The sequence below is a fragment of the Engystomops pustulosus genome, chromosome 2 (assembly GCF_040894005.1).
Source record: "Engystomops pustulosus chromosome 2, aEngPut4.maternal, whole genome shotgun sequence".
Lineage (NCBI taxonomy): Eukaryota > Metazoa > Chordata > Amphibia > Anura > Leptodactylidae > Engystomops > Engystomops pustulosus.
The window spans coordinates 36,171,446-36,191,724 of NC_092412.1; the positions used below are offsets into that span (position 1 = coordinate 36,171,446).

General features: G+C 45.9%; 1 protein-coding gene across 1 annotated transcript in view; it reads left to right on the top strand.

Annotated features, from left to right (window-relative positions):
• Positions 1-20,279, top strand: part of RDX (radixin) — a 62,276-nt gene that overhangs the window by 13,028 nt on the left and 28,969 nt on the right. Inside the window, exons 2-3 of the mRNA XM_072134250.1 lie at positions 3,693-3,742; positions 16,850-16,933. Of these exons, the coding sequence (XP_071990351.1) occupies positions 3,731-3,742; positions 16,850-16,933 (96 nt within the window). The 5' untranslated portion in view covers positions 3,693-3,730. The remainder of the gene's footprint in view (positions 1-3,692; positions 3,743-16,849; positions 16,934-20,279) is intronic.

Genomic DNA, 20,279 nt, shown 5'->3' on the forward strand with positions numbered 1-20,279 from the left:
CCATTAAAACCCATGCGATCAGCAGCAGTCACCAGTGATTTGCCAGGAGAAGCTTTAGTGTTTTATGACGGTGTAGTGTATGTATTGTAAAGGTTGTCCTGGTATTGTTACTATTTAGTATACTATTTTATATTATCATTTAGGGCTCATTTAGACAGGCGTTTTTGATTTCTGTATGCTATACTTTTTTTGCGAATGGCAAACGGACCCACTGTTTCCTATGGGTCTGTTCACATGTCCGTTTTTTTTTTTTCACGGATGTGTATACAGTCAGACAAAAACTGCAGCATGTGTTATTTTGTCTCGTAATGTGGACCATGTACATCCATAGAAGTCAATGAATCCGCAAAAACATGGACGGCACATGCATGACCTCTGTATGCAGGGTTTTTTTTCCTCAATATGGATACAATATCCACATGTTAATTTTTTTGCAGACACACCTGTCTGAACGAGCCCTTTTTTTTTTTTTTTTTCTTATACATTTTTATTAATTTAATGTAAGTTTATTATATGCTTAAAAATAATAATAATGTGATGATCTAAAGAGAGATGTCTGAGAAGACCCATCTCTATATAGCAGTGTATGAAGCCAGCGTCAGAGTGAAGCTCTTAGTTACATAAAATCCTTCCATTGATAACCAGTAAGTCCATAGTCTAGGGCAGTGATGGCGAACCTTTAGGAGACAAAGTGCCCAAACTACACTCATAACCCACTTATATGTTGCAAAGTGCCAACATGACAATTTAAGCAGTAACTTAGTGACCCCTGCTGTATCACAGGTATTGATCGTATTGGCGTCCTGAGTTCAATACAGCAGAAAGATGATGGAGAAATTTTGATTGTAGCTTCCTTCCAGGGTGCCCTGAAAAGGAAAAATAAGGGGACCCAGAGCAGGACCTCCAATGACAATCCATCTCTGTCCACACCTTCTTTCTCCTCCTGGCAGCCAAGGATGTTGCTTTAAAATAGCGCTGAGCTTGGCAAGTCCTGGGATGTATTGGACCACAGGAGGAAGCGTTGAGTTCTATCTGGCAAACTATGTGTTGGGGTGGAGGCCTGGGTGCCCACAAAAAGAGCTCTCAGTGCCATCTCTGGCACCCGTGCCATAGGTTCGCCACCACTGGTCTAGTGGATAGAGGCTCTGTCTCTGTATGGGTGATGCCACACGTTTTTTGGTCTGTTTTTAAGCATGCATTTTCAGTCAGTTTAAAAAAAAAAAAGCATGCATTTTTAAAACACATCAGTTTTTTACTGTTTACCATGCGTTTGGCTGCTTTGAACCTGTTTATCTATTAAGATGAACACGTTCTAGGCAGCCAACCGCGTGGTAAACGGTCAAAAACGGATGCGTTTTTAAACGGACTGAAAACGCGTTCTTAAAAACTTAGCAAAAACGCTACGTGTGGCATTGCCCTATCTCTAGGGCAGGTGGAGTGTGGAGGTTGTGGGCAAAAAATGTATTGAATAATATAGAGCCTCGTGTCAGGGGAAGCCCTGGGTGATGTAGAGACCATGTATGGGACAGTCCATGGTATTTCCCTGATGATGTGGCCCCTGCTCTGCCGCTAACCTCACACATCTATAGAAAGGATTCCCTGCCCAACGTCTCCTCTGCAGACAGATACGTACAAGGAGTCTATAGAGCAGTAGAGGTCATCCAGTACCGCAAGTAATAGAAACCCAGTACTGAGCCGTTCTGACTCTGAAAGTACCGATGCATTGTGCAAGCCTAAACTATATTCACGCTAATGTATATTTCTGCATCTAGAAATCTATTATCTATTTATAAATCTATATCATCTTTTATATTAATCTTCTATCATCCATCTCCCTATCATCTGTCTATCTCCCATATTACAGATACTTACCTACTACTGTGTGTAACTACAAAGTGTTATTATTGTGCAGGGGTAAAGGAGCCTCTTACTGACTCTGACTGCTCATAAAATAGTTTTGTTTTGGGATCCCACTTTGTCCGGCTGTGCTCACAGGCTGACCCCTTTTCATGTACACCAGGGGAGACCTCTATCTGCGCTTCTATACCAGATTTCTGGCTCGGCACTGAAATAATTGTTTATTCTTATGACTACATCCAGGCCATGTGGGCACGGAGGGGCACGGCTGCTGGCAGAGTAGGCCGGCACAGAGTATTCCTGCCCTGTGTCTGCGCAATTTTATAAAATCCTGCCAACATTCACAGTTGCAATTCTTATTTTCCCGCTTCCCAGTACACGGCATGGGATATTAAAGGACACCTACCATCACGGATCTACCTAATAAGGTAGATCCGGTGGCAGGTTCATCTATTGGATGCCCAGTGGTAATGTTACATCCCTATCCCGAGAGTCCAAACTACTGTTGATACATGACGAGATCCTGCTGGCTTTAGAGGCAGCTGATTGACATTGCAGGCTGTTATTCAATCTACGAGGGACTCTCCTGCACGTAGGACATACATTGTATATAGATATTTATCACCTTTCCATTGTAAGACTGCCCCTTTTTACATGTAGAGAGCATAGTAGTCACCCAGACAGGAAGTAAAGTCTGCACTCACTCATCTGTTAATGCACTAAATATTTTATGGGAAGGTATGTATTACTAAAGCCCTTCCCCCACCCTGTACTCCTAGGCGTGATGCTGATGGTCTCCGCATGACGTTATAGTTCAGCGTTGGATGGCGTGCAGGAGTCCTCGCCACTAGTCCTGCTAGTAGTTATGTCTGTGCTGAGGACCCCGGCTGATCATGAGGAAGGATGAGCAGGATGTATATCCTGTACACAGGGTTCACCCAGGAGTAAACACACACAGAAGCAGCTGCCAGCCTCCCCCCGGGGGCTCACGTATAATAAGTGTCACTGCTGCTGGGAACGTCAGATGCTTTCACCCTATGAACAAAAGCCGCTCTTCAAGTTTTCATTTCCGGCTTATCTTTCGGTAAAACATATTGCCCACAGTTTACAGCATGGAGCAGTATTTCGTGAACGTGGTGCAGATGCGCTGTAAAAACCAAACCACAATCCATCATGATAGACCAGGGGCACTTACTCATAGATCCAGGAACTGGAACTTTGCCTCCTTCCTTCCAAAATCACCTTTTGCAATTATGCAAATGAACCCAATGGGCTCCTGGAGGTGTTACTAGAGCCCCTCCGAGCTGCAGATTCACTGGCTGTTATACTGCGCAGGAGAACTTCTTTCTTCTCACTATACAAAAGGAAGCAAATCATATTCTTTCACATCTCGCCATCTCTAGTCGGAAGTCCCCAATATGTTAGACCATATAATGACCCCTTCACCCAGACCAAGTCACAAATGGTGACACCGACCCTCCCCCCGGCGATTGAGCAATGACACCGAACCCCCCCCCCCCCCCTCTCACAGACCAAACCATGAATGACACCAACCTCTGAATAATGACACCGACCCCCTCCAGACCAATTGACAGGTGGTCCTGGATGGCCACTCTCGGATTTGTTCATTGTCCTGTGCGTTCACATGTAAATGATTTGACAGGGGCGTCTGCTTCACCTGTTTGGATTCTGTGGAGTATTTGTAGCATTTACTTGATGAAGTGATGAAAAATGGACGGTCTGCACACGTGACCTTACAGTGTACTGCTTGTTATGTGCTGTTTTATTACATTGTGTAATTCGCTTGCATTCATCTCCGTTCTATCTGTTTGCAGGAGAGGACAATCGTTTGCTGACCCCGAACGCAGACAAGATGCCGAAGCCGGTGAGTGTACCGAAATTGCACTTTTTAGCGAAATGCATTTGACTAATGCTATATAATCTCTGTCCTTTCTGCTAAACCAAATCCGTCGCTTCCCTTCACACCTATCTTAGGCTACATTGACATGACTTTTGGAGGTCGGATAGACTGTCACAAGCTTGCGGTCATATATATGTCCCCCATAGGCCGGCAATGGGCGCGCGGAGCGATACGGTTCTGTCCCATACCCTGGGAAAATATAGGACTGTGTGCCATACATCTATATGGAGAAGGGCGGGGGTGAGCAGTGCTCACCCACTCCTTTTCTCCCGTGCACCACCTTGTGCGGCAGGCACACTTTAGTGTTAATGTAGCCTTAGAGCGAACTTGTCACAAAAGCTGGCAGCCTGAAGGTGTAACATTTATCAGGCCTTGTCAGAGCAAGAGCCTTTGGTGTAGTTACCCACCGGATATTTCTCTTTTGTAAGAAACGGGCATACAAAAATATGGGGACAGTTTGTTCTCTGTCCATTGTTCAGCACATTTTAAGCAGATTGCATGTTGGGAACGCTCCTTTTTTTGTGAGACGGCGTCCCTGAATAAACAGACACATAGGTAAGTGTACAGGAGCTGCTGTGTCCCTGGTCATGTAGTGATTATACGGTGACCAGTACATGGGATTTTTACAGATCAATCATAATACTTACTCATAGATCCATATATTTGTTATATATGGCCTTCTTCCTTCTAAAATAAACTTTGCAAAATTGTGCTAATGAGCTTGAAGGGCTTTGATGAGGGGAGTACTGACGGTATAGAGGGGTAGGGATAGACAGTATAATAACCTGTGAATCTGCAGCGTGGAGGGCCTTTGGTAACACCCCCCAGAACCTTTCTGACTCATTAGCATGATTTTAAAAGTTAATTTTAGAAGGAAGGAGGCCATGGATAACAAATATAAGGAGATTACCACAGTCACAGTGTCTTCATCTATGAGTAAATTCATCAGGATGGATTTTGGTTATTGATTTGCTTTAAATCTGCAGCATATTAAGCTGCAGATTTTTAGTGCAGATTTCAACCTTGACAATGCAATTTAAGGTGAAGCCGGGGAACAGCAGCAGCAACTTTCTGCTGCAATGATCAGTGTGTATTGGGTGATTTTGGGGCGAATGAAATGTGTACCCTTCTCCCCTATAAGGCTTTTTTCACACAGCTGTTGTGGGGTCATATTCACGTCCCCTTAGATGGCTATGGCACCCGCCGGTGTTGCGGTGCCCACACACTTGTGGCACAGTACCGTGTACAGGGAGAAGATATGGCATGCTCTATATTTCTTCCATGTTTATGGCGGGGCGCCGTGCCCTTCTATGAGGATGGGAAGGGTGAGCAGCGTTTACCCCTTCAGTGCGCTGGGCTACTGCTGGGTGAGCATATGTGGGGTGTTCTCATCTCTGATATTATGGCTTGCGCATGGGATATTTCTTTATTGACTGTTCGGTACAGGCCCCAGAATTGCTTTTCTACTGTGACAGAGCGGAACATAATTTATCTCTAGTGGAGAGGTGAACATAAGGATGAGGACTGATCTACGTCTTCTCTAGATGCGTCTTCTCAGATTGGTGTGCGGTCAGGTAATATGAGTGAGCACATCTCTAAATTAAGATTACGACTTTTCAAACATGCAGCGGTCTCTTCTGTGTATGAGACAATGCCTCCTGCGCTTACTTTCTGCCACTCGCCTCCTATTTTTGTTCCTACCACAATGGGAAAAAGTGAGTAATGCTCCAGCAGCCGCCGCCTGAGGACATGTAATTAGGGAGATTTAACCAAGTCCTTTTGTTCCTCTGTCCTCGTCATCTCCCCCGAAAGAAAAATTAAAAAACATTTAAAGGAAACTATTTTTACAGTTGTGTAGAAAGCAAAAACTTCTTGAACTTGATCATGGAGCCCACAGGGATGACATATCGATAAACTTTAACCTTTGGGACACCCCCCTTACACATCAGCACCAAAGCAGTAACATTTCCCATTACTGTGTACACTGCTCCTATGGGGTATAGGAGCAACTTGCTTCTTTTGAGGAGCAGAGACATATCAGGCAAATTTATGGAAGAATTGTGACCTGTGGGTCTGACTGAGGGGACTTCCACTGTTTTTAGGAGAATAGGAATCTCTAAGTGACCTGTGTGACTAAAGTGTATGAGGATGTAACTGATTTCTATCCCACTTCAAGGTTCATGAATAAAATTTTATAAAAGTAAAAATCTCCATCGTTGGCAACACAACGCTAAGGCCAAATATGTGTCTGAGGTTTGGTTTAGGCTGTATTCACATTTTCATCAGAGGCCTCCGCTTTTCTGTTCTGTTACAGAAGTGGAGAAGTAGCAGGAACAGAAAACCCCATAAGTTTGCAGAACATTACACTAGTAGTGCCCTAAAGACCCCACGTTTGGAGGCTGCAGGGGAATGCTACTCATGGCGTATTAGAGATAAGAATCTCATCTTTTAGAACACATCAGGCTGGTGGTTCTGTGATCTACAGAATCAGAAATACAGACCACTTTAAAAGATAAAGGTGAGAATTGGATCTTTATCCGTAGCTTGCCTTTTCCAATCTGCCTGAATCTCTGTAGATTACAGAACCATAAGGTTACATACATTCACACTACCGTATGGGGGACGTTTATACGGCCGACGTATATACAGCCGATATACGTCCCCCATAGACGGCAAAGGGCGCACGGCGCCCTACAGGAGCGGTACCCCGGAAAAAGATAGGACATGTCCTATCTTTTTCCGTAGTACGGCGCCGTGCGCCATAACTTCCCATGGAGAGGGACGGGGGGTGAACTGCACTCACCTCCTCCTCCTCTCCCCGTGCACTGCTGTTGCCCGGTGCGGTACGGGCGGGCAGCGGCAGTGTGAATATAGCCTTAGCCTGATGTGATCTGAAGGATGAGATTCTTATTTGTAATGTGACACCAAATCCATGTACCTATAGAACCAAATATAGTGGCGTCTGAAGTGAAGCTCCACATGTAGCCTCTAAACTTGACTCCTCTTTACTCAATTTCATGACTAGAGTTGTTTTTTTATTTCTTTTGTATCGGTAAAGAGGGAGGTCTAGAAAAGAAATTTCTAGACCTCCCTCTAGAAAAGAAATTTCATAAAATTTTGTTATGAATTTGAAACACTTTATCACCAACATATACAACACTATGGAGGCAAAATGTGTGTCTCTAGTAGTTGTCTACGGGTTAGGCTACACTCACTTTTTCTTTTGGGGCCCCCATTATTCTGAAGCGTTAAAGAAGCAGAGGAGTAGGAAGAATAGAAGCCTCGAAAGGTTGAAAAAAGTGACACTTCTGTGGGGGGGGCTATAGACTCCATCGATTATTATTGGGTACCTAAGTTTTCTGTTGTGTTGGGGAAAAATTCACATGCCAGGACTTTTTGGCTATGTAAGGCCTGATTCACACCTGTGTCCCTCGGGTTATTCTCTTTCACTACTGAAACCATTATAATGGAAATCTAGAATGTCCATTGTTTTCAATGGAATCGGTGGCTTCCTTATGTGTCTGGAAGTAGATCTGAGCGGATAATCGGACCTGACCTGCAGCACTCAATTTATTTATTTTTATTTAGTCTCAAGTAATGGATACTAGAAAAAAAATAGATACAATAGATATAAATAGAATATATTGGTTCAATTTGACACTTATAGAAACCATTAAAAGCTGTATTGAAATCTGTGGGCATTTTTACTGCTCCGCTAGGTTTCCGTTATTATTGTTGTAGTGACGGAAGAGAATAGGTCCGAAAGCACTTAGACCTGGTGTGTGTCATACAAGATGGGAGGTAAATGCTGGCAGACTGAAATTTTTGTAAAACAACCTTTTCGGAGCCTATTGGGAGAAAAACAGAGAACAGAGAAAAAACCCCATAGACAGCAGTGTGTGGGAATCCAGCCTTTTGAAGTCTCTGTCTGGGAAAGCTGGATGACAATGTGAATACCTGTACATCTCCCTGGGGGTTGGTTGTCTTCCAGGTTTCCTAGAATCAGATGTAACATGTGAATAGACTTGGCAGAACAATGGCGATCGCTAGTAACTACTTCTGTAAGGCAAGTGATGCACACACATTGTACAGATGTGGCACTGTTAGGCTTATAGATGGCGGCACGGTTTCCTCCATCTGGCTTTGGGTCCAAATGAGTCTAGTTTTGCACCAGCGATGATATATGGGGAACGTAATGGTTGAATGTTTCCTCAGAGTTTACAGTAACTTACGGTATTCTTCAAGAAGTTACAATACTGGATCACCATATACTTGAACGCTAAACCATGCTGTTCCTCTGGATCTTCCCCTATTTTCGCCACCATATGTTTTATAGTGGCTGTAATTGGTATTGCATCTCCACCTTATTAATTTCAATGGGATTGAGTTGGAAACAAATCACATGATGAATGGATGTGGTTTTGAGGATCAACCACATCACTTGTTCGATGGGATTGTCAGTCACTCACCTATACGACAGATAGATGATCCATAAAATGCCTAAAACTAGGCTGATTGTGACGCAGATTTCCCCAGTGATGGGAAAGTCAGTTTTAATCAGAACCTGTCAAGAGATTTAAAGGAAACCTTGCATTTGCTTTTATGCATTATGAACCAAACATGCCTTGAGAAAGTTGTAGCAACACTAATGCAGACACATATATCTTGTCTAATCCCTGTACTGTATGACTTTACTGAAAAAAAAACAATTATAAAATTATGATAAGAAGGCCCTGGCGCTCCTGTGGCTGCCCAGGTGCTTCTTCTTTTGCTCTAATTATGCACTGGTCCAGCCTTGTTCTCCTGAGAATACATATTCACTGTGTTGTCTCTGCCAGACAGAATAATCAATCGCTGCACCATCCCCCAGCTGCTGTGTACGACTCATCCAGCTCAGGTTGATTAGTCCTGTCTAGACAGTTCAGGCAGCTTTATTGTGAACAGCAGCCAGTATGCACCCAGCTTCCCCAAGGTCCTGTATTATATGATTGTCTTTTGAGCAAAACCTCTTAGTTCAGGGATTAAACAAGATATGTTTCTGCATCAGTGTCGCTACATCATATTTTGCCTGAGATGAGTCAAGTTTAGAGGCTGTAGGGGAGTGTCACTTTTGGTGTCATATTAAAGATAAATATTTCATCTTTCAGATCCCATCAGGCTCATTGACCTATTAAAAAAAACTAAACAAAAAAACCCTTCAAAGTTGTATATTTTTCAAATCAGATCTTTATTATTTTGATTTTCAAAAAACGCACCAGCCCCCCCACTAATTATCAAATAAAACCCTTGCGGTACGGTTCCAGTTGCAATATGCACCACGCAGGGTTGTAGTAATACAGTCATGCCCCAAAATATGAATATCACACGTACAGATGTCACAGCAGTATACATATTTACATGTTAAATATCCAGGTTTTCCCCCCAAAACCATTCTGTCTTTTAGGAGGACCCCAGAGACCAGACCTGGTTCAATCAAGCCACAAGGCCCATAACTTTTCAAACTTGGGAGCAGTATTGTGCTTTATATACACAGCTTTTTTATTCAGTAACATAACCTCAACTTTACTGAAGAATCCTTTCTTAGTAGAGGATATTGGACCCATCCTTGCTGCTATTGTTTTCTGCCTACGCACAGCCAGTTTTCCTGACCCTTCTAACAGTATCTCATCCGTATAGCCAAGAATAGGGAGACTAATATTATATACTTTGTCAGTAAGATCCAACAATAACACATGATAGGAGTCATATCCGTTGGTTCTTCTCCACGTTTGGGGGAAGTAGCATCTTGGCGTCTCCCTATATCACATAGAAATTTGGGAGTCCTATAGGCTATGCACAGTATATACTTGTGGAAGGACGTTTGGCCTCGCCAAGGGAGCTCACTGGGATAGCCTCAAACAATGACTGCCCATTGCTCATCATCACAGATATCGCCAACGTCAGCCATCCATCTGTTACGGAGCCAAAATCCATCTAGAAACGTGCCCAGAAGTCATTGGTAAAGCAGCGATATCAAACTGGCAGCATGATCATTCTTAGCCACATTCAACAATAACCTATCCCTTAATAATAATACTGTAATTCTTTATATAGTGCACACAGATTGCGCAGCACAGAGCTTGCCAAATCTGTCCCCAGTGGGGCTCACAATCTAATCAACCTGCCAGGATGTTTTGGAGTGTGGGAGGAAACCAGAGGACCCGGAGGAAACCCATGCAAACACAGAGAGGACGTACAAACTCTTTGCAGATGTTGACCCTGCGACTTACACTCAGGTCCCCAGCGCTGCAAGGCTGTAATGCTAACCACTAAGCCACCGTGCTGCCCTAAACCATAAACTTTACAAAGGCTGCAATAAACCTTTTGAAGTCACCATAGAGCTACTCAGAGACTTTTGAAAACCTGTTTCGGCTGAAGATATGTAAAAAAGAAGAAAAAAGTCCTTATGACCCACAGGTATACCCCCTGCACCAGACCTACTTGTTTCCAAAAAGGCGCACATTCTAGGCGTTGAAACTCAGTCGGGGAGGGTTTGTGCCCTAGGGTAAATGCAGAGATTCCCTGCAGATGCTTTACCCTACTTTGCCCTCACATTTTTGAGTTAATAGCGTGGCCATAGGGGAGACTCCCCAGTCTGAATGCCCCTGGCTCTAGTAGTGTCTAATCTTGTCTACCGCCATGGTTCGCACTCCGTCTTCTCCCCACCCCTGACGGTGTTGTGCCAAATAATACAAGCACGGGTTTATTAATCTATTTTAGGGCGCTGCAAGGGCTCCAAATGATTCAAAGGTTGCCCTTTTCCCCAAATCAAGTGAGAAGAGTGATATTTAGAGGCTGCAGGTGGAGTGTCAATTTAGACACCCCTATCTTATGTTCTGTAGCACCTAGAACCATTTATAAGATAAGAAACTCCTCTTTCATATTGTCTGTATTTCTGATTCTATAGATCACAGATCTGCATTCTGTTGTGGGAATTGGAATTTTATCTGCAGCTTTTGTTTTTTTTTCAACTATGGGGGAGATTTACCAGAAGTGTCTGGGGTAAAACTGTTCTAGTTGCCCATGGCAACCAATCAAACTCAACTTTCATTTAATAAACAGCTGTGGGAAAATGAAAGCTGAGCTCTGATTGGTTGTCATGAGCAACTAGAACACTCCTGCGCTCAGGCACTTAACTGTCTGTATCTCTAGTTCTGTAGAGCACAGAGCTACAATCCTAATGTGAGAGATGAGATTCTCTTTAATATGTCACTGAACAATGGTCCTAGGTGCTATAGAACATAAGATAGTCATGTCTAGGTGACACCCAAGCAGCCTCTAAATATGACTCTTTTCTGCTTATGAGATGGATGAGATGTTGCATAAAAGGGGGGATTCTAGAAAGGACATTTCATGCCCTACCTGAGGGGCTGGTAGTTAATGGGGTAAAATCTGGTGACCCTTTTAAAGGGGTTTTCCCACAAAAATAAGTTAAGCTCTATCCATGGGATAGGGCCTAAGTTGCTGATCAGTGGGGGTCTCAGTGCTGAGACCCCCACAGATCACAAAATGAGGGGTCCGATCGGGTCGCACGTACCTCTTGGCACTGAGACCCCCACTGAACAGCAAGTTAGGCCCTGTCCAGTGGATGGGGCCTAACTTTTCTTTGTGGGAAAACCCCTTTAAATCGTTGTGGATCCTTGTGTTCTGGATCCATACATACTTGTATCTGTTGTCATGAACATTCTTCTGAGCCTCACTCCGGCCGCGGACACTTACATGTTGTGTTATGTCAATAGCAACGGCAAACAAATGCTGCAGATGAGGTCATCAGATTTACTTTAAATACCTATTCAAAACACAGGGGCGCAACTTCCAAAACGACGCAGCTCAGTGGCCTGAACCTCGCAGATGTGATGACTTGTCGGTTGTGTCGGATCGTGTGTGATATGGCTGCTCAGCCCATGGAGCAGTCTCCTCTACAGACGTGCACGGTCCATACATTTAGTCTGGATCATCTTTGACCTCTGATCTAGTGCTGACCCTTGCAGAATCCCTCATATAATAACCCTGTGCAGTAGCGGGTAAAGTCTTACATAGCCGCATGTATCGGTGGGACGTGTGTGTGAGTGATGGGCTATGACGCAGGTATTTTCAATTGCAAATTCCCTGCTGTTTTCCATACAGCGAGTCCTACTGTATATGCAGGATCAGCTGTACAGCAGCGTGGCAGGAATTCACTTACAAATGCAGCATTTTTATTGCGTTTCTTACCTTTCCAGGTTGTTATTGCTTTTATGTTTTTCTATACAAGTTAAATAAAAGACTCGCTTTTATCTAGGAAATAATCCATGTGTCTAATAGTTTGTATTTTTATGGAAATGCAGGTGTTTTATCACTTATATTATAGAATAAATATTATTTTTTTATTTTTATTGCCAATTTACAAGCTAGGGGCTAAATTGAATCTACCATCATAAACCTGAGAGACTTACTCATAGAGCCATGGTATTTGTTATCCATGGCCTCCTTCCTTCTAAAATCAATTTTTACAATAATGCTAATGAGTCAGAAGGGTTGGGGGCGGGGGGGCATTACCAGAGCCCCTCAGTGATGTAGCTTCATAGGCTGTTACACTGTGCAGGAGCACTCACCCCTTCCACTACCATATATAATCTCACACAGCGGGAAGGTGGGAAGTGTTGAGGGAGCATGGTGGGATGGTAAGACAGCGTAACAGCCTGTGAAGCTTTAACACAGAGGGGCTCTGATAACACAGCCATATCCTTTCTGGCTCATTAGCATATTTATAAAAGTTGATTTTAGAAGGAAGGAGGCCACGGATAACAGATATAAGAAGATTACCAGTCACGGTATGCATCTATGCACAAGTGTCCCTGCATCTATGAGTAAGTGTCCCTGATGGATTTCGATGGTTGATTTCCTCTAACCATATCTTGGCTATGCACGCTGCGGCCATAACTATTACCAGAAGTGTCCTCCTCTGCGGATGTGGTGCTTTACCCTACAGGGTCACTGATCCTGTATCATTGTTGAATTTATAGGTAACAATACTGAGGAATGGCCGTACTGACCCCCATACTGAAGAGCCGGAGTGAATGTTTTGCATTTTACATTATGATAAGACCCTGTTGATGTATGATGGGGGTCTGTCAGGTTGTAGGGTGGGTGGTCTGTCATTCAGGGAAGACGAAAGACAAAGATGATCAAAAATGTATGGTTCTGAGAACCTCTGCCCAAAATGAGAAGATCTCGGGTCTCTCCACATTGTGGCACTTAAGGCCGTGTAGTTGGATTAGAGTAGCTTGCACCTTGTTGTTCTGTTATGATGTGCTTTGCTGACCTGGGGGTCCACAGTCGGTGACTCCCACCCATGGTGGCTCCTCTGTGTGATGCTGCTCCAGTCATCTCCTGGGGAGATAGTCATGTCATATATTCAGCTCTTCCACAGCCCCAGATGAGAGCAGCCACCGCACATATGTAAAATGGACTGGGGGATGCCAGGACCCCACAGCTCTGATATAGAAGACCTTGGTGATGGAGTAATAATTTTGCACCTTAACAAAAGACGAGGCAAATCCATGTCAGAATAACATGAAGTCTATGGAGCTTATTTACGTACCCGGTCCAGTCGCGAACCAGCGGCGCGCTCTCCGACGAGGATTCGGGTTCTGCCGGGACTCACTAAGGTCCGTGCGGAATTCGGCATATATCGGAAATCGCCGGGAAACCCAACGAATGTGCGCGGTTCGCACCCTTAGTAAATGAGCCCCTATGTGTATGTGGGCAGTCAGGGAGAGGGCACACTATAGTCATCCATGAAGATCCAGCTTCCCCTTAGTGTAGCCCAGCTTCTGTAGCTACATGATGATACAACCCTTGTAGGTCCAGGAGCTGGAGTTGTATTGTGATGCAGGTACAGGTGTAGCAGACGAGTTGTTAATGTCTCTTTTTAATGTCTGTTTCACTTAAGCGGCGGTAAGTGAGCAGTGAACGCTTCCTTTGGCTGCTGTCATTAAGCAAGACCACATCCATTATTAATAGCACAATCCTGCCAGATACTGCAACCAATTAGTGCTCTACGTGTGGTTACCTGAAACACTACTTACAACAGGGAAACTATGGATTTAGGGATTATGTGTGTGCGTTTTGAATACAAATTTTAACCATTTTGGTATTAAATTTGTAATAATGCACACAGTCGCATCGCAGTGTGTGGGGTTATGCTCACAGTCATGTCGGGGGATGCACACAGCCATGTTGCTAGGGGCGGTGGATGCACATAGCCATGTTGCTGGGGGACGGGAGGAATGCACACAGTCAGATTGGAGTTCACAGTTGTGTGTTGGGGGGTGGTGCACACAGTCGTGCCGTTGTGTGTTGGGGGGGGGGTGCACACAGTCGTGCCGTTGTGTGTTGGGGGGGGGGGTGCACACAGTCGTGCCGTTGTGTGTTGGGGGGGGGGGGTGCACACAGTCGTGCCGTTGTGTGTTGGGGGGGGGGGGTGCACACAGTCGTGCTGTTGTGTGTTGGGGGCGGTGCACACAGTCGTGCCGTTGTGTGTTGGGGGGGGGGGTGCACACAGTCGTGCCGTTGTGTGTTGGGGGCGGTGCACACAGTCGTGCTGTTGTGTGTTGGGGGCGGTGCACACAGTCGTGCTGTTGTGTGTTGGGGGCGGTGCACACAGTCGTGCTGTTGTGTGTTGGGGGCGGTGCACACAGTCGTGCTGTTGTGTGTTGGGGGCGGTGCACACAGTCGTGCTGTTGTGTGTGTTGGGGGCGGTGCACACAGTCGTGCTGTTGTGTGTGTTGGGGGCGGTGCACACAGTCGTGCTGTTGTGTGTGTTGGGGGCGGTGCACACAGTCGTGCTGTTGTGTGTGTTGGGGACGGTGCACACAGTCACGCCGGTGTGTGTGTGTTGGGGACGGTGCACACAGTCACGCCGGTGTGTGTGTGTGTGTTGGGGACGGTGCACACAGTCACGCCGGTGTGTGTGTTGGGGACGGTGCACACAGTCACGCCGGTGTGTGTGTGTTGGGGACGGTGCACACAGTCACGCCGGTGTGTGTGTGTTGGGGACGGTGCACACAGTCACGCCGGTGTGTGTGTGTTGGGGACGGTGCACACAGTCACGCCGGTGTGTGTGTGTGTGTTGGGGACGGTGCACACAGTCACGCCGGTGTGTGTGTGTTGGGGACGGTGCACACAGTCACGCCGGTGTGTGTGTGTTGGGGACGGTGCACACAGTCACGCCGGTGTGTGTGTGTGTGTTGGGGACGGTGCACACAGTCACGCCGGTGTGTGTGTGTGTGTGTTGGGGACGGTGCACACAGTCACGCCGGTGTGTGTGTGTGTGTGTTGGGGACGGTGCACACAGTCACGCCGGTGTGTGTGTGTGTGTGTTGGGGACGGTGCACACAGTCACGCCGGTGTGTGTGTGTGTGTTGGGGACGGTGCACACAGTCACGCCGGTGTGTGTGTGTGTGTTGGGGACGGTGCACACAGTCACGCCGGTGTGTGTGTGTGTGTTGGGGACGGTGCACACAGTCACGCCGGTGTGTGTGTGTGTGTGTTGGGGACGGTGCACACAGTCACGCCGGTGTGTGTGTTGGGGACGGTGCACACAGTCACATCAATGTCTGTGGGGCGGTAATGCACACGTCCTAGTGTTTCAGTCACTGTCACATTGCAGTGTGGGGGCAAGGATACACACAGTGGTGCCACGGTGTGCATGGTAATGTACACTGTCGTGTCACGGGCTGGGGTCATATGCACACAGTGATGTCACAGTGTGTGGGGGCTGGGTAATGTTGCAGTGTGGCCGGCATGCACACAGCCGTGTTGCAGTGCAGGGGAATACCAAGTCAATACCACATTTAAACAGATAATAGTGTTATGACTATTTTTGGGATTAGGGGGATTGGAGAAGTGTGGTCATGTTTCCTCCGCCCGGTCCTCGGCTGTGGTCCTGGTGGACTCCTGATGGTAATCCTTTAGTAGAAAACATTAAAGCCACTCAGGCTGCAGAGTCATGGGGTTATCCGGGCAGGACTGCGCAGCTATTAATAGTCATTTGTTTAGTGGGAATGATTAACACCTTGTAAAATAAGCGAGTGGATAAGCCCCCGGAGGAGCTATTCCTGTCCTTCCTGGAATCCCTGTGTCACTAGGACGGGGGATGGAGCATATACTGTGTGTGCCGTATATATGCAGGACATACGTTACAGCTATAGTAACTTACTCCTCATAAACGTGTGGCTTATGAAGCGTCCCAAAGAATGACAGCAAGCAGAGATCTAGAAAACCGTGAGAAATCGATACAGAAAGTATATTTTGTAGCTTTTTACAATTACTGTATATACCCGAGTATAAGCCGAGGCCCCTAATTTTACCACAAAAACCTGGTAAAACCTATATTTTTTTTACCCGAGTATAAGCCGAGTTTGGAGTTTCAGCACCTTTTCTTTGTGCTGAAAAACTAGGCTTATACTCGAGTATATATGGTATTTGCTGCAAGTGGTCAATCCCTTTAGTACATAATGTCCCCCTATGGTGTCCATTTGTGATCAGCTGATGAGTTTAGGGAGACCTGGTAAGGGTAAGCTTTGCATAGGGTCTGTCGGCAGTAATGAGTGCACTGTGGGGGGTGTCCTCACACTGCTGTGCTCTTAGATCTGTGCATTCAGAAGAAGACAGAATGCAGTGAGACCTGTTCTGGTCTGGCTGATATCTCTTCTTCCAGCGAGACGGATCATGTAGTTCTACATCAGATCTATTTTGGTGGCAGTTGTTTTGTGCTCCCGCTAGTAGAGCCCCACAGGGGTGCATGACGTGACTGTGTGCTTCTCAGTGACTTATCCCAATTTCATGTGACAAGCGATTCACGCCACATCAATCCCATCCTGTTATTTGTGTGGTCTGGGAGCGGCCAGGTCCTGGTAGTGCAGACATGACACGGAGAAGCCTAGGCACCAGTGTCTGCTCCCTGCCTCCGGTCATTGTATTCCTGTAATTATTATTCATGGGTGAACTGCGATCAGGAAACTCATCGTCTTTTCTTTTTTATTATAGATCAATGTACGGGTCACCACCATGGACGCCGAGCTGGAGTTTGCCATCCAGCCGAATACCACGGGCAAACAGCTCTTTGACCAGGTATGTTGGGGCGTATGACTGTGTCGCCTGCAGGCTTCATCACTATGGGTAATATGTGCTCAGAGCAATGTCCCCTGCAATACAAAGCCAAAAATGTTGGTCCCTATGTAGTGTAGTACAATCATAAGCCAATGAGAATAAATCTATATATATATATATAGCGCCAGCATGTTCCGCAGCGCTGTACAGATCAGACAGAATAAGACATTAAAGCAAGTAATATGGTCAGATGAAACAATAGTAGTGAGAGCCCTGCTCACAAGAGCTTACAGTCTATGCAATTATTAGATGAGATGTGAAGTTATTTATACACGGACAACTGCAACACAACATTCTGGTTCATGTTGACACAAACTTATTTCTAAATGCCCAGCGGCATCCATGTAGAATGGATAGATCTAGATGTATAGATAGATCTAGACGAAAAGAGAGACAGAGCGAGTGTAAGCTCCTGCGAACAAGGGCCTCGTTCCTATTGTTTCCTCTAAATAATAATTATTCTTTTTTTAATACAGGGCCTTCATAATCTGCAGTGCTGTACAGATCATGAAGGACATACCTTATATACTCGAGTATAAGCCTAGTTTTTCAGCACAAAATATGTGCTGAAAAACCCAAACTCTGCTTATACTCGAGTCAGAAAAATAAAGCAGCAGGCTATATACACTGGGGCAGGGTCTGGCAGGCTATATACACTGGGGCAGGGTCTGGCAGGCTATATACACTGGGGCAGGGTCTGGCAGGCTATATACACTGGGGCAGGGTCTGGCTGGCTATATACACTGGGGCAGGGTCTGGCTATATACACTGGGGCAGGGGCTGGCTGGATATATACACTGGGGCAGGGGCTGACAGGCTATATACACTGGGGCAGGGGCTGGCAGGCTATATACACTGGGGCAGGGGCTGGCAGGCTATATACACTGGGGCAGGGGCTGGCAGGCTATATACACTGGGGCAGGGGCTGGCAGGCTATATACACTGGGGCAGGGGCTGGCAGGCTATATACACTGGGGCAGGGGCTGGCAGGCTATATACACTGGGGCAGGGGCTGGCAGGCTATATACACTGGGGCAGGGGCTGGCAGGCTATATACACTGGGGCAGGGGCTGGCAGACTATATACACTGGGGCAGGGGCTGGCAGACTATATACACTGGGGCAGGGTCTGGCAGGCTATATACACTGGGGCAGGGGCTGGCTGGCTATATACTGGGGAGGCTGTGAACAATGCATTTCCCACCCTCGGCTTATACTCGAGTCAATATGCTTTCCCTGTATTTTGTGTTAAAATCGGGGGCCTCGGCTTATACTCGGGTCGGCTTATACTCGAGTATATACGGTAATCCGACAAAATAAGAAATTACATGACCAGATGAAACAATTAGAGAGAGGGCCCTGCTCCCAAGAGCTTACAGTCTAAGCGAACCATAATATTACTCTGTAACATCTTATTTTGTCCGTAGAGCAATGTTTAATATGAAAGGGCTAAGTATAGGGCTACATTCACACGAACGTATGGGGGACGTATATATAGTGTATATACATCCCCCATACACTTCTATGGGCTCATGGCCATGTACATGTCCTATCTTTCTACGGAATACGCCCCCGTGTGCTGTATATTCGGGAGTGGGGCGGGAGTGAGTTGCGCTCATCCCCTGCTCCTCTCCGCAGCGCCGATGTGTGCCTTCCGTACTACAGTAAGGTGGGCTTACATCGTGTGAATGTAGCCAAAGCTGTGAATAGGGATTGGTATTGCAGGGTTGTAATTTTTTCAAAGTGCACGGCGTTGGGGGGTGTCCTCACACTGCTTTGCTCTTTGCATTGAGTTTTAAAGGAAATCTACCATCAAAATCAAGCATGATAAACCAAGGGCATTTTACAGGCTGTTACGCTATCTCACTGAGACTGTGTAGCAACTACTGAAGCCAGATCACAGAGGGGCTATTATCTTATTATCATAATTACTTATTATCATCATTTTAAGCTTGGATTTTAGAAGGAGGAGGTCATGAATATCAAATACAGACAGTCCCCGGGTGACGTGCAAGTTCCATAGATTTGTTCTTAAGTTGAATTTGTATGCGAGTCGAAACTAATATATTTTAGAATTGTAAATCCAGACTTTTTTTTTTCCCAAGTGACAATTGGAGTTTTAAAATTTTTTTGCTGTAATTGGACCAAATTTTATCAATAAAGCTTCATTACAGACACCTTACAGCTGATCATTGCAGTCTGGGAGTAAAGTTATAGCATCCAGAGAGCTTCACCAGAGGTCACAGTGCGCAGAGGGGTCCGTCTGTAAGGGTCATCTGGAAGTCAGGTGTCCTTAAGTAGGGGACCGCCTGTATAAGAAGATTACCACAGTCACGGGGCCTGGAAATATGATATCCCCCTGGTTTATTATGATGGATTTTTTTATTTTAGAATTCCTTTAAAGAGGACCTGTCACCCCGAAAAAGCCCCCCCCCCAAGGTGCTCCACCTAACCCGCACCCTACCCCCTTTCTGCCCAGCAATTTTATTTTAAATCTATGACCGTAAAGGTGTTTTAAACAGATCCGACCTCTTACAAAATAAGAGGTCGGATCCTCATATCTGGGGAGCTGCAGTCGGCGTTATTCATAAGGGGGCCGGCCGACACACCCCCAGCACGCCCCCTGTCACCTAGGACCAATAGGAGAAGCCGGCAGCATGTATTGCGTAATTGCTGCCGGCTCTCCGCGTTGCTGGCGCGCCAAATGTTATATATATTCGGACCGGCGCTGTCAATGAGCCCGGCGTGGCCGCAGCCACTGTCAGTGCAGCGCGGCCGGCCATGTGAATAAGCCCCGCGCCGGCTTCTCCTATTGGTCCTAGGTGACGGGGAGTGCTGGGGGTGTGTCGGCCGGCCCCCTTATGAATAACGCCGACTGCAGCTCCCCAGATATGAGGATCCGACCTCTTATTTTGTAAGAGGTCGGATCTGTTTAAAACACCTTTACGACCATAGATTTAAAATAAAATTGCTGGGCAGAAAGGGGGTAGGGAGCGGGTTATGAGGGGCACATTTGGGGGGGGCTTTTTCGGGGTGACAGGTCCTCTTTAAAGCTTTAGCAGTCACATCATTGGATTTTTCATGACCAGGTGCAGAGAGCTAAGAGCACAGCAGTGTGAGGAGATCCTAGAATGTCAGGATATGAATTTATTTTTCTGCTGCTTGTAATGGTTAAACAATTTATTCTGGGCTTTTTACTAACATTGTGCAAAATTTAGCATGGGCCGCCATTCCCTTTAATTGAGTAGTCGCTGTTCTGTGCAGCGTTTTGGACAGGGCTGGAGCGGACAACCGTTTTCTAAAGATCT